Here is a 25,927-nt window from a genome sequence, read left to right on the forward strand (position 1 = left end):
GAGAAGTATGTTAGGTCGTGAAGACCTGTGGGGAACGTGACGAGAAGTATGTTAGGTCGTGAAGATCAGTGAGGAACGTGACGAGAAGTATGTTAGGCCGTGAAGACCTGTGGGGAACGTGACGAGAAGTATGTTAGGCCGTGAAGACCTGTGGGGAACGTGACGAGAAGTATGTTAGGCCGTGAAGATCTGTGGGGAACGTGACGAGATGTATGTTAGGCCGTGAAAACCTATGGGGAACGTGACGAGAAGTATATTAGGTCGTGAAGATCAGTGAGGAACGTGACGAGAAGTATGTTAGGTCGTGAAGATCAGTGAGGAACGTGACGAGAAGTATGTTAGGCCGTGAAGACCTGTGGGGAACGTGACGAGAAGTATGTTAGGCCGTGAAGACCTGTGGGGAACGTGACGAGAAGTATGTTAGGCCGTGAAGACCTGTGGGGAACGTGACGAGAAGTATGTTAGGCCGTGAAGACCTGTGGGGAACGTGACGAGAAGTATGTTAGGCCGTGAAGACCTGTGGGGAACGTGACGAGAAGTATGTTGGGCCGTGAAGACCTGTGGGGAACGTGACGAGAAGTATGTTAGGCCGTGAAGACCTGTGGGGAACGTGACGAGATGTATGTTAGGCCGTGAAGACCTGTGGGGAACGTGACGAGATGTATGTTAGGCCGTGAAGACCTGTGGGGAACGTGACGAGATGTATGTTAGGCCGTGAAGACCTGTGGGGAACGTGACGAGAAGTATGTTAGGCCGTGAAGACCTGTGGGGAACGTGACGAGATGTATGTTAGGTCGTGAAGACCTGTGAGGAACGTGACGAGAAGTATGTTAGGTCGTGAAGACCTGTGAGGAACGTGACGAGAAGTATGTTAGGCCGTGAAGATCAGTGAGGAACGTGACGAGAAGTATGTTAGTCCGTGAAGACCTGTGGGGAACGTGACGAGATGTATGTTAGGCCGTGAAGACCTGTGGGGAACGTGACGAGATGTATGTTAGGCCGTGAAGACCTGTGGGGAACGTGACGAGAAGTATGTTAGGCCGTGAAGACCTGTGGGGAACGTGACGAGAAGTATGTTAGGCCGTGAAGACCTGTGGGGAACGTGACGAGAAGTATGTTAGGCCGTGAAGACCTGTGGGGAACGTGACGAGATGTATGTTAGGCCGTGAAGACCTGTGGGGAACGTGACGAGATGTATGTTAGGCCGTGAAGACGTGTTGGGAACGTGACGAGATGTATGTTAGGCCGTGAAGACCTGTGGGGAACGTGACGAGAAGTATGTTAGGCCGTGAAGACCTGTGGGGAACGTGACGAGATGTATGTTAGGCCGTGAAGACCTGTGGGGAACGTGACGAGATGTATGTTAGGCCGTGAAGATCAGTGAGGAACGTGACGAGAAGTATGTTATCCCGTGAAGATCAGTGAGGAACGTGACGAGAAGTATGTTAGGCCGTGAAGACCTGTGGGGAACGTGACGAGAAGTATGTTAGGCCGTGAAGACCTGTGGGGAACGTGACGAGATGTATGTTAGGCCGTGAAGATCAGTGAGGAACGTGACGAGAAGTATGTTAGGCCGTGAAGATCAGTGAGGAACGTGACGAGAAGTATGTTAGGCCGTGAAGACCTGTGGGGAACGTGACGAGATGTATGTTAGGCCGTGAAGATCAGTGAGGAACGTGACGAGAAGTATGTTAGGCCGTGAAGATCAGTGAGGAACGTGACGAGAAGTATGTTAGGCCGTGAAGACCTGTGGAGAACGTGACGAGAAGTATGTTAGGCCGTGAAGACCTGTGGGGAACGTGGCGAGAAGTATGTTAGGCCATGAAGACCTGTGGAGAACGTGACGAGAAGTATGTTAGGCCGTGAAGATCAGTGAGGAACGTGACGAGAAGTATGTTAGGCCGTGAAGACCTGTGGGGAACGTTGCGAGAAGTATGTTAGGCCATGAAGACCTGTGGAGAACGTGACGAGAAGTATGTTATGCCGTGAAGATCAGTGAGGAACGTGACGAGAAGTATGTTAGGCCGTGAAGACCTGTGGGGAACGTGGCGAGAAGTATGTTAGGCCGTGAAGACCTGTGGGGAACGTGACGAGAAGTATGTTAGGCCGTGAAGACCTGTGGGGAACGTGACGAGAAGTATGTTAGGTCGTGAAGAAATGTGGAGAACGTGACGAGAAGCATGTTAGGCCGTGAAGACCTGTGGGGGACGTGTAGACAGCCTGTACTGTCAGAACACACAGCCTAGCCGTCTGCTCTGACTAGTTCATATTTCGCGGCATTTAGGTGCTGCCCTCTGTAGGCTCACCCAGGTCAGTGGGAGGCTCAGCCCAGCCGCTCTCACTCCTAGGCCGACCGACTTGAAAGACACAAGTGCTCCTCCTCCACGGACTGGCTTGTGGTCACTCCCTCACACTGCCCGTTGTGTACTCACTCCTACTCAGTTAAAGCCAAACTAGTCCACGGCCGTATCATTGCTACCTACGCTACCTTCATCGGCACTAGACCGCTGTTCAGCAGCAAGAACAGCAATAACAAACGTGACGAGAAGTATGTTAGGCCGTGAAGACCAGTGGGGAACGTGACGAGAAGTATGTTAGGCCGTGAAGACCAGTGGGGAACGTGACGAGAAGTATGTTAGGCCGTGAAGACCAGTGGGGAACGTGACGAGAAGTATGTTAGGCCATGAAGACCTGTGGGGAACGTGACGAGAAGTATGTTAGTCCGTGAAGACCTGTGGGGAACGTGACGAGAAGTATGTTCTTATGGTGGAAATATAAACACAAATGCTGTATAATGTGATCCTTTATTGACAACGTTTCACCCACACAGTGGGCTTTTTCAAGTCACACACGGATCTACCTGGGGTTGGAAGGTACGAGAGTATTTATAGTCATGTTCAGAATGTTGAGGTCAGGTGGAGAATGCTGCATCTGATGATCTACCGGGTGGGGTTATAGAGTCTTGGGTAGCTTGGCAGGGGTATTGGACAAGTTGTGAGTAGACCTTCTGCAGTGTTCTATGTTCTTATGTGGGATAGCGATGAAGAAGTTTCTTGGCGAGTGGTTCAGCTATGTTATAGAAGCCATTGTTCTGGTTGAAATTGTTGGTTGTAGAGATGAGCGATGATTCCAGGATTCTTCTGTATTGAGTGTTGTCTTCTGTGGCTATAAGTCTTGAGTTTCTGTAGTTAATTAAATGGTTGTGTGAATTGCGATGTTGTACACAGGCATTCCTTGTATCGTCAGTCCTGCTTGCATATTGGTGTTCTGAAATACGTGTTTGGAGGTCTCTCGATGTTTCGCCCACATATAATTTGTTGCAGTCATTACAAGGGATTATGTATACCCCTGCAGAGGATGGAGGCTTGTCCTGTCTACTACTGGTGATGTCCTTGATGGTCGTGGTTGTAGAGGTAGATACTTGGAATGATGTTTTGGCAAAGATGTTGGAAACATGTTTGGCAATGGAGCTGGTTGGGAGGACTACGTATCTCTTCATGGCAGTGTCTTCTCTGGGTGTGTTGAAGATGCTTAATGCCCGCCGTCTGCAGTCTCTGATGAAGTGACGAGGATAGTGGAGTTTAGAAAATACTTGTTCAATTATAGTGCATTCTTCCTCAAGGAACTCATTGCTGCAGATTCTGAGTGCACGTAGGAAGAAGCCTATAATTACACCACGTTTGGTTTTGGTGTCGTGGTGAGAGTGGAAGTGGAGAAGATCGTTTTGGTTGGTGGGTTTTCGATAGACTTTAAAACGAAGTTCGTGGTCAGCTTTGTAGAGCAGAACATCAAGGAAAGGAAGAGTGTTGTCGACTTCTTCTTCAAGTGTGAACTGGATTGAAGGCTCGACCTGGTTGAGCTTGTCTTGGAGAGCTTGAACGTTGAAGCGTTTAGGAGTTATGAGGAGAATGTCGTCAACATAACGGAGCCAGGTGACAGACGAAGGAATAATGGTGGAGAAACGTTCGGCTTCTAGATGTTCCATGTATAGGTTCGCCAGGACTGCACTGAGTGGCGAACCCATGGGTAGTCCAAAAGTCTGCTGAAAGAGGTGATTTTCGAAAGAGAAACACGTAAAGCCAACACATAGTTCAACAAGGTCGATGAAATCGCTGGCTGGAATGGGAAGATCAAGTGAATCGTCAATTTTCCTGCGCAAGAGATCGATGGCTTGTGTAGTAGGTACTTTGGTGAATAGGGAAGTCACGTCAAGGCTGGAAAGTTTCTTGTTCCTGATGTTGATGTTGCGAATGCGATTGAGAAGATCACCCAAGTGTTTGAGATGTGCTGGACTGATAGTGCCCAAGAGTTTAGAGAGGTGTTTTGCGAGAATTCCTGAGAGCTGGTGGGGAGCACTGCCTATTCCCGAGGATATGGGCCTCAGTGGGATACCAGGCTTGTGAGTCTTTGGCAGGCCGTACATTCTGGCAGGTCTGGGGTTGCTGGGCACGGTGTGCAGAAGTTTCTTCCCTTGTTCTGAGCCCCTCAGAATGCGGCGAGTCCTTTGAAGAAAAGTTTTAGTAAGGTTGTCCACTTGGTTAGTTGTGAGAGGTTTGTAGGTATCTGGGTCATTAAGTAGATTGAGCATTTTGTTCCTGTAATCGTCAGTGTTCATGATAACAACACCACCTCCTTTATCAGCGGTGGTGACCCTGATGGTCGTGTCTTCTGCTAAACCTTTGAGTGCATTGATGTAACGTCGAGGTATGACTGGGGAGCTGCGTGTTGAGATGGCTGCTGAGATGATGCCTTGAAGATAGCCTTTTTGGAAGGCATCAAGAGACCTCCAAACACGTATTTCAGAACACCAATATGCAAGCAGGACTGACGATACAAGGAATGCCTGTGTACAACATCGCAATTCACACAACCATTTAATTAACTACAGAAACTCAAGACTTATAGCCACAGAAGACAACACTCAATACAGAAGAATCCTGGAATCATCGCTCATCTCTACAACCAACAATTTCAACCAGAACAATGGCTTCTATAACATAGCTGAACCACTCGCCAAGAAACTTCTTCATCGCTATCCCACATAAGAACATAGAACACTGCAGAAGGTCTACTCACAACTTGTCCAATACCCCTGCCAAGCTACCCAAGACTCTATAACCCCACCCGGTAGATCATCAGATGCAGCATTCTCCACCTGACCTCAACATTCTGAACATGACTATAAATACTCTCGTACCTTCCAACCCCAGGTAGATCCGTGTGTGACTTGAAAAAGCCCACTGTGTGGGTGAAACGTTGTCAATAAAGGATCACATTATACTGCATTTGTGTTTATATTTCCATTGTGTCGGTATTTTATACCATTTACTTCTATGTTCTTATGGTCTTCGTTATTACAATATCCTTCACCATCGCATAAATTCAAGCAGCTTTAGTTTTTGTAAGTATTTGTGAATTAAACTGTATCCCGGCCTTGACACAGTGTTCTCATGACACAGTGCTCAGATGACACAGTGTTCACATGACACTAACCCGCATGTCTCATCAAGAACACAGTATTCTTAAGAACATAAGAATATAGGAAATAAGGAACACTGCAACAGGCCCACTGGTCTATGCGAGGCAGCTCCAATTCTCCCCACCGGCTTAAGCCAATGCCCTGACCTAGTGAGGTCAGACACGTCACTTAAGGGAGGAGCACCGCGTCCGACCTAGTAGCTAATCAGGCCCATTTCACACCCACCCACACCCACTCATAAGAACATAAGAAAGAAGGAACACTGCAGCAGGCCCACTGACCCACGCTAAGCAGGTCCAAGTCCTCCCCGCCCCCCGCATTAGCCCAATGACCCACCTTGTCAGGTCACTTCCACTTAAGGAAGGAACACGTTATCAGACCTAGTAGCACAAGCTAGTCAGGTGCAACTCACACCCACCCACACCCACTCATAAGAAGAAGAACATAAGAACATAAGAACGAAGGAACACTGCAGAAGGCCTACTGGCCCATGCGAGGCAGGTCCAAGTCTCCTACCGGCTTAAGCCAATGCACCCAACCTAGTCAGGTCAGGTCACATTGACTTAAGGGAGGAACACGGCAACCGACCTGGTAGCACAAGCTATCAGGTCTAACTCACACCCACCCACATCTACTCATGTATTTATCCAACCTATTTTTAAAGCTACACAACGTTCTGGCCTCTATAACGGTACTTGGGAGTTTGTTCCACTCATCCACAACTCTATTACCAAACCAGTACTTTCCTATATCCTTCCTGAATCTGAATTTTTCCAACTTAAAACCATTGCTGCGAGTCCTGTCTAGGCTAGATACTTTCAGCACACTATTTACATCCCCTTTATTTATTCCTGTCTTCCATTTATACAACTCAATCATATCACCCCTAATTCTACGTCTTTCTAGAGAGTGCAGTTTCAGGGCCCTTAGTCTATCCTCATAGGGAAGGTTTCTGATACATGGGATCAACTTTGTCATCCTCCTTTGTACATTTTCCAGAGAATTTATATCCATTCTGTAATACGGTGACCAAAACTGTGCAGCATAATCTAAATGAGGCCTAACCAAGGATGTATAGAGTTGAAGAACAACCTGAGGACTCCTATTATTTATGCTTCTTGATATGAAGCCAAGGATTCTATTAGCTTTATTGCGAACACTTATGCACTGTTGTCTTGGTTTCAGATTACTGCTAACCAGAACTCCTAAATCTTTTTCGCAATCCGTAATATTAAGATCTACATTATTTAGCTTATATGTGGCATGGTTATTGTCCTGTCCAACATTTAGAACTTTGCATTTGTCTATATTAAACTGCATCTGCCACTTCTCCGACCACTGCATCAGTCTATTCAAATCTTCCTGGAGTGCTCGAATGTCCTCGTCAGAATGAATTCGACGGCCTATTTTGGTGTCATCGGCAAACTTGCCGATGTCGCTCTTTATGCCCTCATCTTTGTCGTTTATGTAGATTGTGAACAGCAGGGGGCCCAACACTGACCCCTGTGGAACACCGCTCGTGACACTTCCCCACTCTGATTTCTCCCCATTTATGCAAACTCTCTGCTGCCTATTTGTCAACCATGCCTCTATCCAGGAAAAAATTTCTCCTCCTATTCCATGTGCTTTAATTTTCCTCAATAGTCTCTGATGTGGGACCCTGTCAAAAGCCTTACTGAAGTCCATATACACAATATCATATTCATTACCATGATCTACCTCCTCAAATACCTTAGTGAAAAAAGTTAATAAATTCGTAAGGCAGGAACGCCCCTTTGTAAAACCATGAATTTATCTGACCTATTTTTAAAACTACACAACGTTTTAGCCTGAATAACTGTACTCCGAAGACACTAACAGTAGTCCACCATCATAACAGTGTTGTCACTCTGAAGACACCAACAGTAGTCCACCATCATAACAGTGTTGTCACTCTGAAGACACCAACAGTAGTCCACCATCATAACAGTGTTGTCACTCTGAAGACACCAACAGTAGTCCACCATCATAACAGTGTTGTCACTCTGAAGACACTAACAGTAGTCCACCATCATAACAGTGTTGTCACTCTGAAGAAACCAACAGTAGTCCACCATCATAACAGTGTTGTCACTCTGAAGACACCAACAGTAGTCCACCATCATAACAGTGTTGTCACTCTGAAGAAACCAACAGTAGTCCACCATCATAACAGTGTTGTCACTCTGAAGACACCAACAGTAGTCCACCATCACAACAGTGTTGTCACTGAGGTAACCAACAGTAGTCCACCATCATAACAGTGTTGTCACTGAAGAAACCAACAGTAGTCCACCATCATAACAGTCTTGTCACTCTGAAGGCACCAACAGTAGTCCACCATCATAACAGTGTTGTCACTCTGAAGAAACCAACAGTAGTCCACCATCATAACAGTGTTGTCACTCTGAAGACACTAACAGTAGTCCACCATCACAACAGTGTTGTCACTCTGAAGGCACCAACAGTAGTCCACCATTATAACAGTGTTGTCACTCTGAAGATACCAACAGTAGTCCACCATCATAACAGTGTTGTCACTCTGAAGACACCAACAGTAGTCCACCATCACAACAGTGTTGTCACTCTGAAGGCACCAACAGTAGTCCACCATCACAACAGTGTTGTCACTCTGAAGGCACCAACAGTAGTCCACCATCATAACAGTGTTGTCACTCTGAAGGCACCAACAGTAGTCCACCATCACAACAGTGTTGTCACTCTGAAGGCACCAACAGTAGTCCACCATCATAACAGTGTTGTCACTCTGAAGGCACCAACAGTAGTCCACCATCACAACAGTGTTGTCACTCTGAAGGCACCAACAGTAGTCCACCATCATAACAGTGTTGTCACTCTGAAGAAACCAACAGTAGTCCACCATCATAACAGTGTTGTCACTCTGAAGAAACCAACAGTAGTCCACCATCATAACAGTGTTGTCACTCTGAAGAAACCAACAGTAGTCCACCATCATAACAGTGTTGTCACTCTGAAGGCACCAACAGTAGTCCACCATCATAACAGTGTTGTCACTCTGAAGAAACCAACAGTAGTCCACCATCATAACAGTGTTGTCTCCCTGACGAAACCAACAGTAGTCCACCATCATAACAGTGTTGTCACTCTGAAGACACCAACAGTAGTCCACCATCATAACAGTGTTGTCACTCTGAAGAAACCAACAGTAGTCCACCATCATAACAGTGTTGTCACTCTGAAGACACCAACAGTAGTCCACCATCATAACAGTGTTGTCACTCTGAAGACACCAACAGTAGTCCACCATCATAACAGTGTTGTCACTCTGAAGACACCAACAGTAGTCCACCATCATAACAGTGTTGTCACTCTGAAGAAACCAACAGTAGTCCACCATCATAACAGTGTTGTCACTCTGAAGAAACCAACAGTAGTCCACCATCATAACAGTGTTGTCACTCTGAAGACACCAATAGTAGTCCACCATCATAACAGTGTTGTCACTCTGAAGAAACCAACAGTAGTCCACCATCATAACAGTGTTGTCTCCCTGACGACACCAACAGTAGTCCACCATCATGTTAATACTGAAACTCCCCTGATAGCTTACCTACACTGTACTGATCTCCTGATGAAACTTATTTCCTGCTCGTCACTAACAGCACCAAGACTTGATGGGAAGAAGTCCAGGTGTGAACGAAGACAGTGCATTATCAGGGACATATGTCAACACAGTGCTCTATAAGCTTCTATCATGATTTACTCTAGTTCAGCATAAGCGTCTGCTCTGTGCCTTCCTAGGAAGTTCTGTCTGAGAGTTTGCCTTGCAGCTGCCTCCAGTGTAACCAGTGTTGATACTGGGTCGGATAACAGTTCATGTATTTGTAGCCCAACAAATATTACGGCCATAAGTTTTACGTTAGTTAAAACTCTTCCATTTTTTTCCTTAAAGAAATCCTGCACCTTCACCATCCATAGCTTTTACGAAGTTTGTTTATTAGTTCCAACTTTATATGGAATGCAGGAAGAAATATCTCTTGACAGTGCGCCAGTGACATTTTGACAGTGCACCAATGACATTTTGACAGTGCGCCAATGACATTTTGACAGTGTACCAGGGACATTTTGACAGTGCGCCAATGACATTTTGACAGTGCGCCAGTGACATTTTGACAGTGCACCAGTGACATTTTCTGGATGTTGAATTTTCCTGGAATAGCGTCATTATTTGCAAATGTGCTTTTTGTAACCAAGTTGGAGACCAAGTGTTAATCCTGTCACTTTAAAGTCCTATATATTACACTTGTCGTAGTAGTTTGTTGGTCTGACTAGAATTTCCAAGGACTTGTCGTCCCACAGAATGATCCACTGGCATAGATGGCTGTTTGGCAGGAACGCTGCTTTCAAATTAACCTTATTGAAATCGATGAATATTCTCCATTCATCAAAATGGTGATCATATCTCAGTTCTTTCGTAAGACCATTCACATTAATGCAAAAACACACACCATTCTGTGTTTGATGGTGTGCAGGCAAGCTAGTGTGGAGTGAACGAGAATGATAAATCTTTGTTCCTTTTACTGTGAGAGCCGAGTATCGCTGCCTTCTCCTTTGATAGGTCAACGTCGCAGACAAGGTCATCTAGCTCCTGTAGAGTATATGAGGTTGTTTCAAAACGTCGCACTTCAGTGGTTCATAAAAACCATTTTTATCAGTTTCTTCACTGCTATCACCCTCAGTGTTATAAGCAACAAGTATATCAGTGTCTTCACTATGCTCTTGTTTTTCTTCGAGAAATCAGCCACATTAACCATGCAGAAATAACAGTCATTCTGGTAATTCCTGGGTTTTTGCCACACCTTTGGGACTGTAAATGACAGTGATGTATGTTTCCCATTCAACCAGTGTGTCAGTCCAGAGGTGCAGGCATGTGTGTGGAGCCAATTATCTTAATCACCTATCTTGATATGCAATAGTCCTTGTATGCAATAATTATCTGTCTCAGTGCTGGTGGAAATGATATTAGGAAGGGTAGGAGAGAAGAGCTGCTAGATAAGTACAGGTCAGCTATAGATTTAATTAAGTCTAAGGGAGGGGTCCCAATTATATGTAGCATCTTGCCTAGAAGGGGAGTGGGCAATGAATGGTTGTCTAGGGCAATTGGCGTAAATTGCTGGCTAGACAGATACTGCAAGGAACTTGCAATCCCATTCATTGACAACTGGAACAACTTTTATGGCAAACATGATATGAATGCAAGGGAAGGGGTACATCTTTCTGGGGCAGGGGTGGTAGCTCTTGCAAACTCAGTCGAGAGGGCCATTGCTGAAATGCCTAGGATTTTAAACTGATAGAAGATAGAGGTATAGGTGTGTGTGGGAAACAAGCAGGTTGCAACAATAGGGTTGAAAACAGTAAATGTATAAAAGACATTCATCATGAAGTTATAAATAAAGACAATAGATCAGGTCAGCAAACAAAGGGGGACAGCAGAGGGCAGCAAGGGACTAGCTCCCTTAAGGTCTATTATACTAATAGCAGGAGTGTAAGAAATGAGATAGATGAGCTAAAATTAATTGCAAGTGCAGGAAACATAGATATCATTGTTATAACAGAGACCTGGCTCAATCTGAAAGATAGATGCCTTCTGAATGTCACATACAAGGCTATAAATTATTCCACACTGCCAGGGTCAACAGGAAGGGTGGTGGAGTAGCGATGTATGTCAGAGACAATTTAAAGTGTTGTGTTAGACAAGATATAAAATTAGAAGCGTCAGCCACTGAATCTGTTTGGATACAGCTTCACGAGGGCCGAGAAAAACTAATTTTGGGGGTGATTTACAGGGCCCAAAATCTTGATAGGGAGTGCATTAAACATCTATGGGATGAAATTCGTAAGGCCTCTACATACGAAAATGTTGTGCTAATGGGAGATTTCAACTATAGACAGATTGACTGGAGCAATTTGACAGGAAATTTAGAATCAAGTGACTTTCTTGATATGATTCAGGATTGTTTTTTAAAGCAGTTTGTAACAGAGCCAACTAGAGAAAATAACCTGCTTGACTTGGTTCTTGCCAGCAGGGAAATGCTAATTAATAATCTTGAGGTTAATGATGAGCTTGGGGAAAGTGATCACAAATCACTCAGTTTCAATATATCATGGAATTCCCCTAATAATGGCAATCAAGTCTCTGTCCCTGACTTCCGCTTGGCTGATTTCATAGGACTGAAAAATTACTTGGGTGGGCTGAACTGGAATGACCTGACTATGGGTCAGGTAGGTGGTGATGGTTGCCGATATGACGTTTTCCAGGGCATAGTTCTAGCTGCTCAGACAACTTATTTTCCAAATACGGAAATCAGGTCAAGCAATAATGATCCTAAATGGATGAACAATAGATTAAAACATCTCATTGGTCAAAAGAGAGACATATATAGGCAAATCAAAAGAGGAGAGGGACAATTAAGAAATCGATATATTCAGTTCAAGAGAGAAATAAAAAAGGAATTAGAAAAGCAAAAAGAGATTATGAGGTTAAAGTTGCAAGAGAATCGAAGACTAACCCAAAAGGATTTTTTCAGGTATACAGAAGTAAGATCAGGGACAAGCTGGGCCCACTCAAAAGTTACCCGAGTCAGTTCACAGACAGTGATAAGGAAATGTGTAGAATTTTTAACACATACTTCCTCTCAGTTTTTACTCAGGAAGATACTAGCGATATTCCAGAAATAATAAATTATGTAGAACAGGATGATAATAAACTATGCACGATTAGGGGCACAAGTGACATGGTCCTTAGCAAACTGATAAATTAAAACCTAACAAATCCCCAGGCCCTGATGAAGTGTATGCAAGGGTTCTAAAGGAATGTAAAGAGGAGCTTAGGAAACCTCTGGCTAATCTTTTCAATATATCACTACAGACTGGCATGGTGCCAGATAAGTGGAAAATGGCAAATGTGATACCTGTTTTCAAAGCAGGTGACAGGTCCTTAGCTTCGAACTATAGACTGATAAGCCTAACCTCCATAGTGGGAAAATTTATGGAATCAATAATTGCCGAGGCAGTTCGTAGCCACCTTGAAAAGCACAAATTAATTAACGAATCTCAGCATGGTTTTACAAAGGGGTGTTCCTGCCTTACGAATTTATTAACTTTTTTCACTAAGGTATTTGAGGAGGTAGATCATGGTAATGAATATGATATTGTGTATATGGACTTCAGTAAGGCTTTTGACAGGGTCCCACATCAGAGACTATTGAGGAAAATTAAGGCACATGGAATAGGAGGAGAAATGTTTTCCTGGATAGAGGCATAGTTGACAAATAGGCAGTAGAGTGTTTGCATAAATGGGGAGAAATCAGAGTGGGGAAGCGTCACGAGCAGTGTTCCATAGGGGTCAGTGTTGGGCCCCTTGTTCACAATCTACATAAACTACATTGATGAGGGCATAAAGAGCGACATCAGCAAGTTTGCCGATGACACCAAAATAGGCCGTCGAATTCATTCTGACGAGGACATTAGAGCACTCCAGGAAGATTTGAATTGATGCAGTGGACGGAGAAGTGGCAGATGCAGTTTAATATAGACAAATGCAAAGTTCTAAATGATGGACAGGAAAATAACCATGCCACATATAAACTAAATAATGTCGATCTTAATATTACGGATTGTGAAAAAGATTTAGGAGTCCTGGTTAGCAGTAATCTGAAACCAAGACAGCAGTGCATTAGTGTTCGCAATAAAGCTAACAGAATCCTTGGCTTCATATCAAGAAACATAAATAATAGGAGTCCTCAGGTTGTTCTTCAACTCTATACATCCTTGGTTAGACCTCATTTAGATTATGCTGCACAGTTTTGATCACCATATTATAGAATGAATATAAATGCTCTGGAAAACATACAAAGGAGGATGACAAAGTTGATCCCATGTATCAGAAATCTTCCCTATGAGGATAGACTGGGCCCTGAATCTGCACTCTCTAGAAAGGCGTAGAATTAGGGGGGATATGATTGAGGTGTATAAATGGAAGACAGGAATAAATAAAGGGATGTAAATAACGTGCTGAAAATATCTAGCCTAGACAGGACTCGTAGCAATGGTTTTAAGTTGGAAAAATTCAGATTCAGGAAGGATACAGGAAAGCACTGGCTTGGTAATAGAGTTGAGGCTAAAACGTTGTGAAGTTTTAAAAATAGGTTAGATAAATACATGAGTGGGTGTGGGTGGGTGTGAGATGGACCTGAATAGCTTGTGTTACTAGGTCAGTTGTCGTGCTCCTTCCTTAAATGAATGTGACCTGCTCTGACTAGGTTGGGGCATTGGCTTAAGCCTTTAGGAGACTTGGACTTGCCTCGCATGGGCCAGTAGGCCTGCTGCAGTGTTCCTTCTTTCTTATGTTCTTATGCTCTTAATGTTTATTCGTGGTGTATACTGCCATACACACAGCAAAAGGTGTCTGTACGGCTCAGGCATCCTCGTCTGCTTGTATTAATCTGAAATGCTGACTATAACAGAGTAAAATAAATTGAGTGTAACTATGTATGGGGCAGTGAAATGCAATTTAAGGAAAATAAGTACTACTGTTCATAATGAATATAAATCTGTTGTAAATCCGTGTAAATACTGGGACGGTGAGAGCACAACTGCTGCTCTCTGACTCTTCCTGACAAGCAGACATGATACCTGAGATTCATGTGAATGTAAGCAGACAGCCACAAAGCTTTGCTCTGAGATACTTACAAATTAGTTTATTCATGAAACATTGAACCACATTAAAGTTTACTTCATGGGTTAATTCTGACTTCAGATTCAGTTTCAGCAGGATAAAAATAACCTAAAAACCATTATTTAATACACACACACACACACACACACACACACACACACACACACACACACACACACACACACACATATATATATATATATATATATATATATATATATATATATATATATATATATATATATATATATATATATATATATATATATATATATATATATATATATATATATATATATATATATATATATATATATATATATACTTATATAATGTGTGTGTTGTATTCAGCGTAAGTAAGTTTATTCAGGTATACACAAATACAGTTACATAGATTATCATACACAGCAGTATATGTGTAGAGAACCTGGGATAACACAGTCAGACACAGTGACTTATTTCCATTATGGTCCTTTAACCTTATTATTATAATATAAAGGTGATAATATCTTATTATCATACTATTAAGATTATGTACTACACGAGGGTCATTAACACTATGTACTACACGAGGGTCACTAAGACTATGTACTACACGAGGGTCACTAAGACTATGTACTACACGAGGGTCACTAAGACTATGTACTACACGAGGGTCACTAAGACTATGTACTACACGAGGGTCACTAAGACTATGTACTACACGAGGGTCACTAAGACTATGTACTACACGAGGGTCACTAAGACTATGTACTACACGAGGGTCACTAAGACTATGTACTACACGAGGGTCACTAAGACTATGTACTACACGAGGGTCATTACTAGGAATAAGATAAAATTACACGTGTGTTAGCTAAAAAATAAAATAATCATTCCCCTCATTTTGTGTATGACGTGACACTGGTCAACCAGAGTCAGTCCACTCACCACACTGGTCAACCAGAGTCAGTCCACTCACCACACTGGTCAACCAGAGCCAGTCCACTCACCACACTGGTCAACCAGAGCCAGTCCACTCACCACACTGGTCAACCAGAGTCAGTCCACTCACCACACTGGTCAACCAGAGTCAGTCCACTCACCACACTGGTCAACCAGAGTCAGTCCACTCACCACACTGGTCAACCAGAGTCAGTCCACTCACCACACTGGTCAACCAGAGTCAGTCCACTCACCACACTGGTCAACCAGAGTCAGTCCACTCACCACACTGGTCAACCAGAGTCAGTCCACTCACCACACTGGTCAACCAGAGTCAGTCCACTCACCTCACTGGTCAACCAGAGTCAGTCCACTCACCACACTGGTCAACCAGAGTCAGTCCACTCACCACACTGGTCAACCAGAGTCAGTCCACTCACCACACTGGTCAACCAGAGTCAGTCCACTCACCACACTGGTCAACCAGAGTCAGTCCACTCACCACACTGGTCAACCAGAGTCAGTCCACTCACCACACTGGTCAACCAGAGTCAGTCCACTCACCACACTGGTCAACCAGAGTCAGTCCACTCACCACACTGGTCAACCAGAGTCAGTCCACTCACCACACTGGTCAACCAGAGTCAGTCCACTCACCACACTGGTCAACCAGAGTCAGTCCACTCACCACACTGGTCAACCAGAGTCAGTCCACTCACCACACTGGTTAACCAGAGTCAGTCCACTCACCACACTGGTCAACCAGAGCCAGTCCACTCACCACACTGGTCAACCAGAGTCAGTCCACTCACCACACTGGTCAACCAGAGCCAGTCCACTCACCACACTGGTCAACCAGAGTCAGTCCACTCACCACACTGGTCAACCAGAGTCAGTCCACTCACCACACTGGTCAACCAGAGTCAGTCCACTCACCACACTGGTCAACCAGAGTCAGTCCACTCACCACACTGGTCAACCAGAGTCAGTCCACTCACCACACTGGTCAACCAGAGTCAGTCCACTCACCACACTGGTCAACCAGAGTCAGTCCACTCACCACACTGGTCAACCAGAGTCAGTCCACTCACCACACTGGTCAACCAGAGTCAGTCCACTCACCACACTGGTCAACCAGAGTCAGTCCACTCACCACACTGGTCAACCAGAGTCAGTCCACTCACCACACTGGTCAACCAGAGTCAGTCCACTCACCACACTGGTCAACCAGAGTCAGTCCACTCACCACACTGGTCAACCAGAGTCAGTCCACTCACCACACTGGTCAACCAGAGTCAGTCCACTCACCACACTGGTCAACAAGAGTCAGTCCACTCACCACACTGGTCAACCAGAGTCAGTCCACTCACCTCACTGGTCAACCAGAGTCAGTCCACTCACCACACTGGTCAACCAGAGTCAGTCCACTCACCTCACTGGTCAACCAGAGTCAGTCCACTCACCACACTGGTCAACCAGAGTCAGTCCACACACCACACTGGTCAACCAGAGTCAGTCCACTCACCACACTGGTCAACCAGAGTCAGTCCACTCACCACACTGGTCAACCAGAGTCAGTCCACTCACCACACTGGTCAACCAGAGTCAGTCCACTCACCACACTGGTCAACCAGAGTCAGTCCACTCACCACACTGGTCAACCAGAGTCAGTCCACTCACCACACTGGTCAACCAGAGTCAGTCCACTCACCACAATGGTCAACCAGAGTCAGTCCACTCACCTCACTGGTCAACCAGAGTCAGTCCACTCACCACACTGGTCAACCAGAGTCAGTCCACTCACCACACTGGTCAACCAGAGTCAGTCCACTCACCACACTGGTCAACCAGAGTCAGTCCACTCACCACACTGGTCAACCAGACTCAGTCCACTCACCACACTGGTCAACCAGAGTCAGTCCACTCACCACACTGGTCAACCAGAGCCAGTCCACTCACCACACTGGTCAACCAGAGCCAGTCCACTCACCACACTGGTCAACCAGAGTCAGTCCACTCACCACACTGGTCAACCAGAGTCAGTCCACTCCCACACTGGTCAACCAGAGTCAGTCCACTCACCACACTGGTCAACCAGAGTCAGTCCACTCACCACACTGGTCAACCAGAGTCAGTCCACTCACCACACTGGTCAACCAGAGTCAGTCCACTCACCACACTGGTCAACCAGAGTCAGTCCACTCACCACACTGGTCAACCAGAGTCAGTCCACTCACCTCACTGGTCAACCAGAGTCAGTCCACTCACCACACTGGTCAACCAGAGTCAGTCCACTCACCTCACTGGTCAACCAGAGTCAGTCCACTCACCACACTGGTCAACCAGAGTCAGTTCACTCACCACAATGGTCAACCAGAGTCAGTCCACTCTCCACACTGGTCAACCAGAGCCAGTCCACTCACCACACTGGTCAACCAGAGTCAGTCCACTCACCACACTGGTCAACCAGAGCCAGTCCACTCACCACACTGGTCAACCAGAGCCAGTCCACTCACCACACTGGTCAACCAGAGTCAGTCCACTCACCACACTGGTCAACCAGAGTCAGTCCACTCACCACACTGGTGAACCAGAGTCAGTCCACTCACCACACTGGTCAACCAGAGTCAGTCCACTCACCACACTGGTCAACCAGAGTCAGTCCACTCACCACACTGGTCAACCAGAGTCAGTCCACTCACCACACTGGTCAACCAGAGTCAGTCCACTCACCTCACTGGTCAACCAGAGTCAGTCCACTCACCACACTGGTCAACCAGAGTCAGTCCACTCACCTCACTGGTCAACCAGAGTCAGTCCACTCACCACACTGGTCAACTAGAGTCAGTGCACTCACCACACTGGTCAACCAGAGTCAGTCCACTCACCACACTGGTCAACCAGAGTCAGTCCACTCACCTCACTGGTCAACCAGAGTCAGTCCACTCACCACACTGGTCAACCAGAGTCAGTCCACTCACCACACTGGTCAACCAGAGTCAGTTCACTCACCACACTGGTCACCCAGAGTCAGTCCACTCACCACACTGGTCAACCAGAGTCAGTCCACTCACCACACTGGTCAACCAGAGTCAGTCCACTCACCACACTGGTCAACCTGAGTCAGTCCACTCACCACACTGGTCAACCAGAGTCAGTCCACTCACCACACTGGTCAACCAGAGTCAGTCCACTCACCACACTGGTCAACCAGAGGCAGTCCACTCACCACACTGGTCAACCAGAGGCAGTCCACTCACCAAACTGGTCAACCAGAGTCAGTCCACTCACCAAACTGGTCAACCAGAGGCAGTCCACTCACCAAACTGGTCAACCAGAGGCAGTCCACTCACCAAACTGGTCAACCAGAGGCAGTTCACTCACCAAACTTGTCTGGAGGAAAGGTGTCAAAAGCCTGAAAATCGAGTCTCAACTGACAGACGTCCTGCATATGAGTGATGGTCATGTTGCAGCTCCTGGCCTCATTGTACGTAACTGGGAAATTAGGGCTGACTAAGTACGTGCAGTTGGTGCTAGATGACCCTCCACACGTGATCTCCGCTGTGGACACATCAAAATAAATACTCAACCAACTGTGTCCAGGACAGCTAAGTCAGCTGTGCTGCTCTCAGTGCCGCCACAGTGTCAGTCCAGGACAGCTAAGTCAGCTGTGCTGCTCTCAGTGCCACCACAGTGTCAGTCCAGGACAGCTAAGTCAGCTGTGCTGCTCTCAGTGCCACCACAGTGTCAGTCTAGGACAGCTAAGTCAGCTGTGCTGCTCTCAGTGCCACCACAGTGTCAGTCTAGGACAGCTAAGTCAGCTGTGCTGCTCTCAGTGCCACCACAGTGTCAGTCTAGGACAGCTAAGTCAGCTGTGCTGCTCTCAGTGCCACCACAGTGTCAGTCTAGGACAGCTAAGTCAGCTGTGCTGCTCTCAGTGCCACCACAGTGTCAGTCCAGGACAGGTAAGTCAGCTGTGCTGCTCTCAGTGCCCACCACAGTGTCAGTCCAGGACAGGTAAGTCAGCTGTGCTGCTCTCAGTGCCACCACAGTGTCAGTCCAGGGCAGGTAAGTCAGCTGTGCTGCTCTCAGTGCCACCACAGTGTCAGTCCAGGGCAGGTAAGTCAGCTGTGCTGCTCTCAGCGCCCACCACAGTGTCAGTCCAGGACAGGTAAGTCAGCTGTGCTGCTCTCAGTGCCACCACAGTGTCAGTCCAGGACAGGTAAGTCAGCTGTGCTGCTCTCAGTGCCACCACAGTGTCAGTCCAGGGCAGGTAAGTCAGCTGTGCTGCTCTCAGCGCCCACCACAGTGTCAGTCCAGGACAGGTAAGTCAGTGGTTGCTGCTCTCAGCGCCCACCACAGTGTCAGTCCAGGACAGCTAAGTCAGCTGTGCTGCTCTCAGTGCCACCACAGTGTCAGTCCAGGACAGGTAAGTCAGTGGTTGCTGCTCTCAGTGCCACCACAGTGTCAGTCCAGGACAGGTAAGTCAGTGTTTACTGCTCTCAGTGCCACCACAGTGTCAGTCCAGGACAGGTAAGTCAGTGTTTACTGCTCTCAGTGCCACCACAGTGTCAGTCCAGGACAGGTAAGTCAGTGTTTACTGCTCTCAGTGCCACCACAGTGTCAAAAGTATATAAATTTTTTACCCCACCTGACAATAAGCAAGCGCCTCTAAACAGGTCATCTTATGGTAGATCCGTGTTAGTTGGTTTCTCCCGTAACTCTTAATATATGTGCTAATTTTATTGTTTTTTCTGGCTAGAAGACAGCTGACTGAATACGGTGTATTAGACCGACAAAAAGCTGGACACACCTGCTCGAATTATACGACCATAAAGTTTTTATGGTTACACTAACACAACATTAAGCAACAAGTAAATCTTCAGATTGTTTAAGACAAAATATTCACAATACTTATTCCTATCCCTTCATAGAACAAAGTCGACACAACATATTCTATAAATATACTCACTGTAGCAGCAGACACCAAAGCCATTCGCACACAAGCCCATCTGCACACCTCCCAGTTGCCTACACTCAGTACCAGTGTAACAAGTACCATCTGTCGACCCAACAGTACATGGAGCGTTGGGGAACCTCACCACCGTCAGAATGGGCACTGCAGGGTATACGAGACATAGAGTATACGAGACATAGGGTATACGAGACATAAGGTATTCGAGATATAGGATATAACCATCTGTTCCTGTAATGCTGCGTGTCTGTGTGGCTAATACCTATAAAAACTGACACACTTACTAATGTAGATAAAGAGTGGTTTCCAAAATGAAAATAAATTTTAGTAAATAAAGTGAACTTTCTTGGTTAGATAAACTGATGTTGTAATGTAGATGAGAAGTTTTGTGGTTGACAAGTTGGATGTTTCTGTAGAGCTGCATTGTAGTGGCCAGTGTAGTCTATGTTGTGATGTAGATGAGAAGTTTTGTGGTTGACAAGTTGGATGTTTCTGTAGAGCTGCATTGTAGTGGCCAGTGTAGTCTATGTTGTGATGTAGATGAGAAGTTTTGTGGTTGACAAGTTGGATGTTTCTGTAGAGCTGTACTGTAGTGGCCAGTGTAGTCTATGTTGTGATGTAGATGAGAAGTTTTGTGGTTGACAAGTTGGATGTTTCTGTAGAGCTGCATTGTAGTGGCCAGTGTAGTCTATGTTGTGATGTAGATGAGAAGTTTTGTGGTTGACAAGTTGGATGTTTCTGTAGAGCTGTACTGTAGTGGCCAGTGTAGTCTATGTTGTGATGTAGATGAGAAGTTTTGTGGTTGACAAGTTGGATGTTTCTGTAGAGCTGCATTGTAGTGGCCAGTGTAGTCTATGTTGTGATGTAGATGAGAAGTTTTGTGGTTGACAAGTTGGATGTTTCTGTAGAGCTGTACTGTAGTGGCCAGTGTAGTCTATGTTGTGATGTAGATGAGAAGTTTTGTGGTTGACAAGTTGGATGTTTCTGTAGAGCTGTACTGTAGTGGCCAGTGTAGTCTATGTTGTGATGTAGATGAGAAGTTTTGTGGTTAACAAGTTGGATGTTTCTGTAGAGCTGTATTGTAGTGGCCAGTGTAGTCTATTTTACAGGGCATAAGGGGTAGATTTCAATAGATAATTGTAATATATTTGTAAATAGGTTAAAGATCTGATGAGCAGACACACTAAATATTAATGACAAGATCATGGAGATAGTATGGCGGTACCTGGTGAAATACGACTTAGTAAAAAGGAACACAAATCAAAGAATATTATACAAAAACGTTGCTATCAAGCAATTCTCCGTCATTGCATTACTTGCAACATTTCAGTATGTGTGGCTGTTCAGAGGGGTAATGCCTGCTGTATTTTGGGCACGCGCCCCAGCTCTGAAGACCTGGATGAGATTTTCGCATTATAATCAGTGACAAACATGTAAGGATATGTACTAGACATGTATGTCTCACGTCTCATGTACTGTATATGCTATCTTGATATCAACAATGTAACAATGTATCTCTTAAACCTTTTGTACAATATTATGTAATAAAATATACCTATTGGTAAAAAGGAAAGAAAAGATGGGGTGGTAGGGGAAGTGGAATATTTAAAAGGCTTCAGGAAGAAATCCAAATATTCTTCCTTGAAGCCTTTTTATCCGCTTCTCTCTCTCTCTCTCTCTCTCTCTCTCTCTCTCTCTCTCTCTCTCTCTCTCTCTCTCTCTCTCTCTCTCTCTCTCTCTTTCTCTCTTTCTCTCTTTCTCTCTCTTTCTCTCTCTTTCTCTCTCTTTCTCTCTCTTTCTCTCTCTTTCTCTCTCTTTCTCTCTCTCTCTCTCTCTCTCTCTCGGCTTAAATAGCAACGCTCATCTTGCCATATAAGACAAGTGAAAATTTGTGTATGCAAAATTTCGCAAAAATCATTCTGAATCTAACGAAAAAAATATATTTCATTGTTTTTGTTTATTATTAAATGATTGTAAAAGTATTTAAAATATATATAGTTGGGTTAGGCTAAAATAAATTGCTCTTGTTATAATAAGGTTAGGTAAGTTTTCTAAGATTTTTTTGGTTCAAAATTATAAATTTTTACATTAACATTAATGAAAAAAATATATCTTTAAACGTATAGGAGAAAATTTTAGAAAGGATTTAATTTTAAATGAGTTCTTGTTAATTGACCAGTTTTACCTATTAGGCACGACATATATATATATATAGATATATATATATATATATATATATATATATATATATATATATATATATATATATATATATATATAATTTCAACAAGTCGGCCGTCTCCCACCGAGGCAGGGTGACCCAAAAAGAAAGAAAATCCCCAAAAAGAAAATACTTTCATCATCATTCAACACTTTCACCACACTCACACATAATCACTGTTTTTGCAGAGGTGCTCAGAATATAACAGTTTAGAAGCATATACGTATAAAGATACACAACATATCCCTCCAAACTGCCAATATCCCAAACCCCTCCTTTAAAGTGCAGGCATTGTACTTCCCATTTCCAGGACTCAAGTCCGGCTATATAAATATTACCGGTTTCCCTGAATCCCTTCACTAAATATTACCCTGCTCACACTCCAACAGATCGTCAGGTCCCAAATACCATTCGTATTCATTCACTCCTATCTAACACGCTCACGCACGATTGCTGGAAGTCCAAGCCCCTCGCCCACAAAACCACGTTTAGCCCCTCCCTCCAACCTCTTCGAGGACGACCCCTACCCCGCCTTTCTTCCCCTACACATTTAAACGCCCTCCATGTCATTCTACTTTGATCCATTCTCTCTAAATGACCAAACCACCTCAACAACCCCTCTTCAGCCCTCTGACTAATACTTTTATTAACTCCACACCTTCTCCTAATTTCCACACTCCGAATTTTCTGCATAATATTTACACCACACATTGCCCTTAGACAGGACATCTCCACTGCCTCCAACCGTCTCCTCGCTGCTGCATTTACCACCCAAGCTTCACACCCATATAAGAGTGTTGGTATTACTATACTTTCATACATTCCCTTCTTTACCTCCATAGATCACGTTTTTTGTCTCCACATATACCTCAATGCACCACTCACCTTTTTTCCCTCATTAATTCTATGATTAACCTCATCCTTCATAAATCCATCCGCCGACACGTCAACTCCCAAGTATCTGAAAACATTCACTTCTTCCATACTCCTCCTCCTCAATTTGATATCCAATTTTTCTTTATCTAAATCATTTGATACCCTCATCACCTTACTCTCTTCTATGCCCACTTTCAACGTTCTACCTTTACACACACTCCCAAACCCGTTCACTAACCTTTGCAACTTTTCTTTCCTTTAGAATCTCCCATAAGCACAGTATCATCAGCAAAAAAGCAACTGCGTCAACTCTCATTTTGTATTTAATTTTCCATAATTTAATCCCACCCCTCTCCCGAACACCCTAGCATTTACTTCTTTTACAACCCTATCTATAAATATATTAAACAACCATTGTGGCATTACACATCCCTGTCTAAGACTATATATATAAATATATATATATATATATATATATATTTATATATATATATATATGTCGTGCCGAATATGTAAAACTGGTTAGTTAGCAAGAACTCATTTAAAATTAAGCCCTTTCTGAAATTTTCTCTTATACGTTTAAAGATACATTTTTTTTCATCAATGTTAATGTAAAAAATCATATTTTTGGACCAAAAGAATCTTAGAAAACTTACCTAACCTTATTATAACAAGTGTAATTTATTTTAGCCTAACCCAACTAAATATATTTTAAATACGTTTACAATATTTTAGTACTAAATAAACACGATCAAATATATTTTTTTTCGTTAGGTTCAGAATGATTTTGGCGAAATTATTGCATACACAAATTTTCAGTTGTCCTATATGGCAAGATGAACATTGCTATTTAAGCCAAGATCGCAAGTTCTGCCTATTCGGCACGACATATATATATATATATATATATATAGATATATATATATATATATATATATATATATATATATATATATATATATATATATATATATATATATATATATATATATATAAAACTCTTAGAATTCCAAAACTGACGAAATATTCACAAATACTAATCTCAGGCCGAAGGAGACTCGGAAGTAGGAACCTTGAGACAAGAAGAGCCATCTGGGTGTTACTGAGAGATTAGTAACGTAACGTTATAAAGACTGTAGTCCTGCTGAAATTAAATATTTTAGCGTATTATTGATCAAACAGATTGTTCCAGTACAGACTGGTAAGTGTTAGTACCCAGTGTATAACCTGCTACTTGATGGAGGTGGTAGTTAAAAAGAAATCTCTCACACAGACACATTAGCTACAAAAACTTGAAGTTTACTGATAATCCGTCAAGCTCACAACTAAGAGGGCACAGGCTCGATGCCCGGCCTGGCTAACAAGTATTTACCTTGCATCTTCTGCCCATGTTAACCAAGCAGTAATTACGAATTTATGCGTTAATCGTTTACTGTCAGCAGCATCCAAGACGGAGACAGTATACTTAACAGAACTTTAAAAGGAACTAATATAGGATAACAATTTTCAGTCTTAGAAGTAAATGTTGTAAATTATCTTAATTGCAAGTGGGAGAGAGCACTCATAACTCAGGTTACTCACATAACTCAGGTTACTCACATATCTTCTCTGTGCGCTGATGAATAATGTGTTCATCATTGATGGTAAAGTTGCTTTCAGAACTTGGAGGGAAGGAATGGTGATCTGGCTCGTCATGAAAGTTCTGCGAACTGTTTTGATCGATGTTAAAGTTTTCTGCCACATCTGTTGGCAGGAAGTTATATAATAACTTATCTGAAAGAGAAGGATATGTGGGAAAGTAATAGGCCTATAATGACCTCACTATGTGTACTGAAGGAGACGACACATACACTGAAGGAGACGACACATACACTGAAGGAGACGACACATACACTGAAAGAGACGACACATACACTGAAGGAGACGACACATACACTGAAGGAGACGACACATACACTGAAGGAGACGACACATACACTGAAGGAGACGACACATACACTGAAGGAGACGACACATACACTGAAGGAGACGACACATACACTGAAGGAGACGACACATACACTGAAGGAGACGACACATACACTGAAGGAGACGACACATACACTGAAGGAGACGACACATACACTGAAGGAGACGACACATACACTGAAGGAGACGACACATACACTGAAGGAGACGACACATACACTGAAGGAGACGACACATACACTGAAGGAGACGACACATACACTGAAGGAGACGACACATACACTGAAGGAGACGACACATACACTGAAGGAGACGACACATACACTGAAGGAGACGACACATACACTGAAGGAGACGACACATACACTGAAGGAGACGACACATACACTGAAGGAGACGACACATACACTGAAGGAGACGACACATACACTGAAGGAGACGACACATACACTGAAGGAGACGACACATACACTGAAGGAGACGACACATACACTGAAGGAGACGACACATACACTGAAGGAGACGACACATACACTGAAGGAGACGACACATACACTGAAGGAGACGACACATACACTGAAGGAGACGACACATACACTGAAGGAGACGACACATACACTGAAGGAGACGACACATACACTGAAGGAGACGACACATACACTGAAGGAGACGACACATACACTGAAGGAGACGACACATACACTGAAGGAGACGACACATACACTGAAGGAGACGACACATACACTG

General features: G+C 44.2%; 1 protein-coding gene across 1 annotated transcript in view; it reads right to left on the minus strand.

The window, feature by feature from the left end:
- Positions 1-25,927, minus strand: part of LOC128692440 (uncharacterized) — a 110,526-nt gene that overhangs the window by 23,250 nt on the left and 61,349 nt on the right. Inside the window, exons 3-5 of the mRNA XM_053781626.2 lie at positions 24,812-24,955; positions 20,113-20,259; positions 18,525-18,701 (exon numbers count right to left, since the gene is read on the minus strand). Of these exons, the coding sequence (XP_053637601.2) occupies positions 18,525-18,701; positions 20,113-20,259; positions 24,812-24,955 (468 nt within the window). The remainder of the gene's footprint in view (positions 1-18,524; positions 18,702-20,112; positions 20,260-24,811; positions 24,956-25,927) is intronic.

The sequence above is a fragment of the Cherax quadricarinatus genome, chromosome 53 (assembly GCF_038502225.1).
Source record: "Cherax quadricarinatus isolate ZL_2023a chromosome 53, ASM3850222v1, whole genome shotgun sequence".
Lineage (NCBI taxonomy): Eukaryota > Metazoa > Arthropoda > Malacostraca > Decapoda > Parastacidae > Cherax > Cherax quadricarinatus.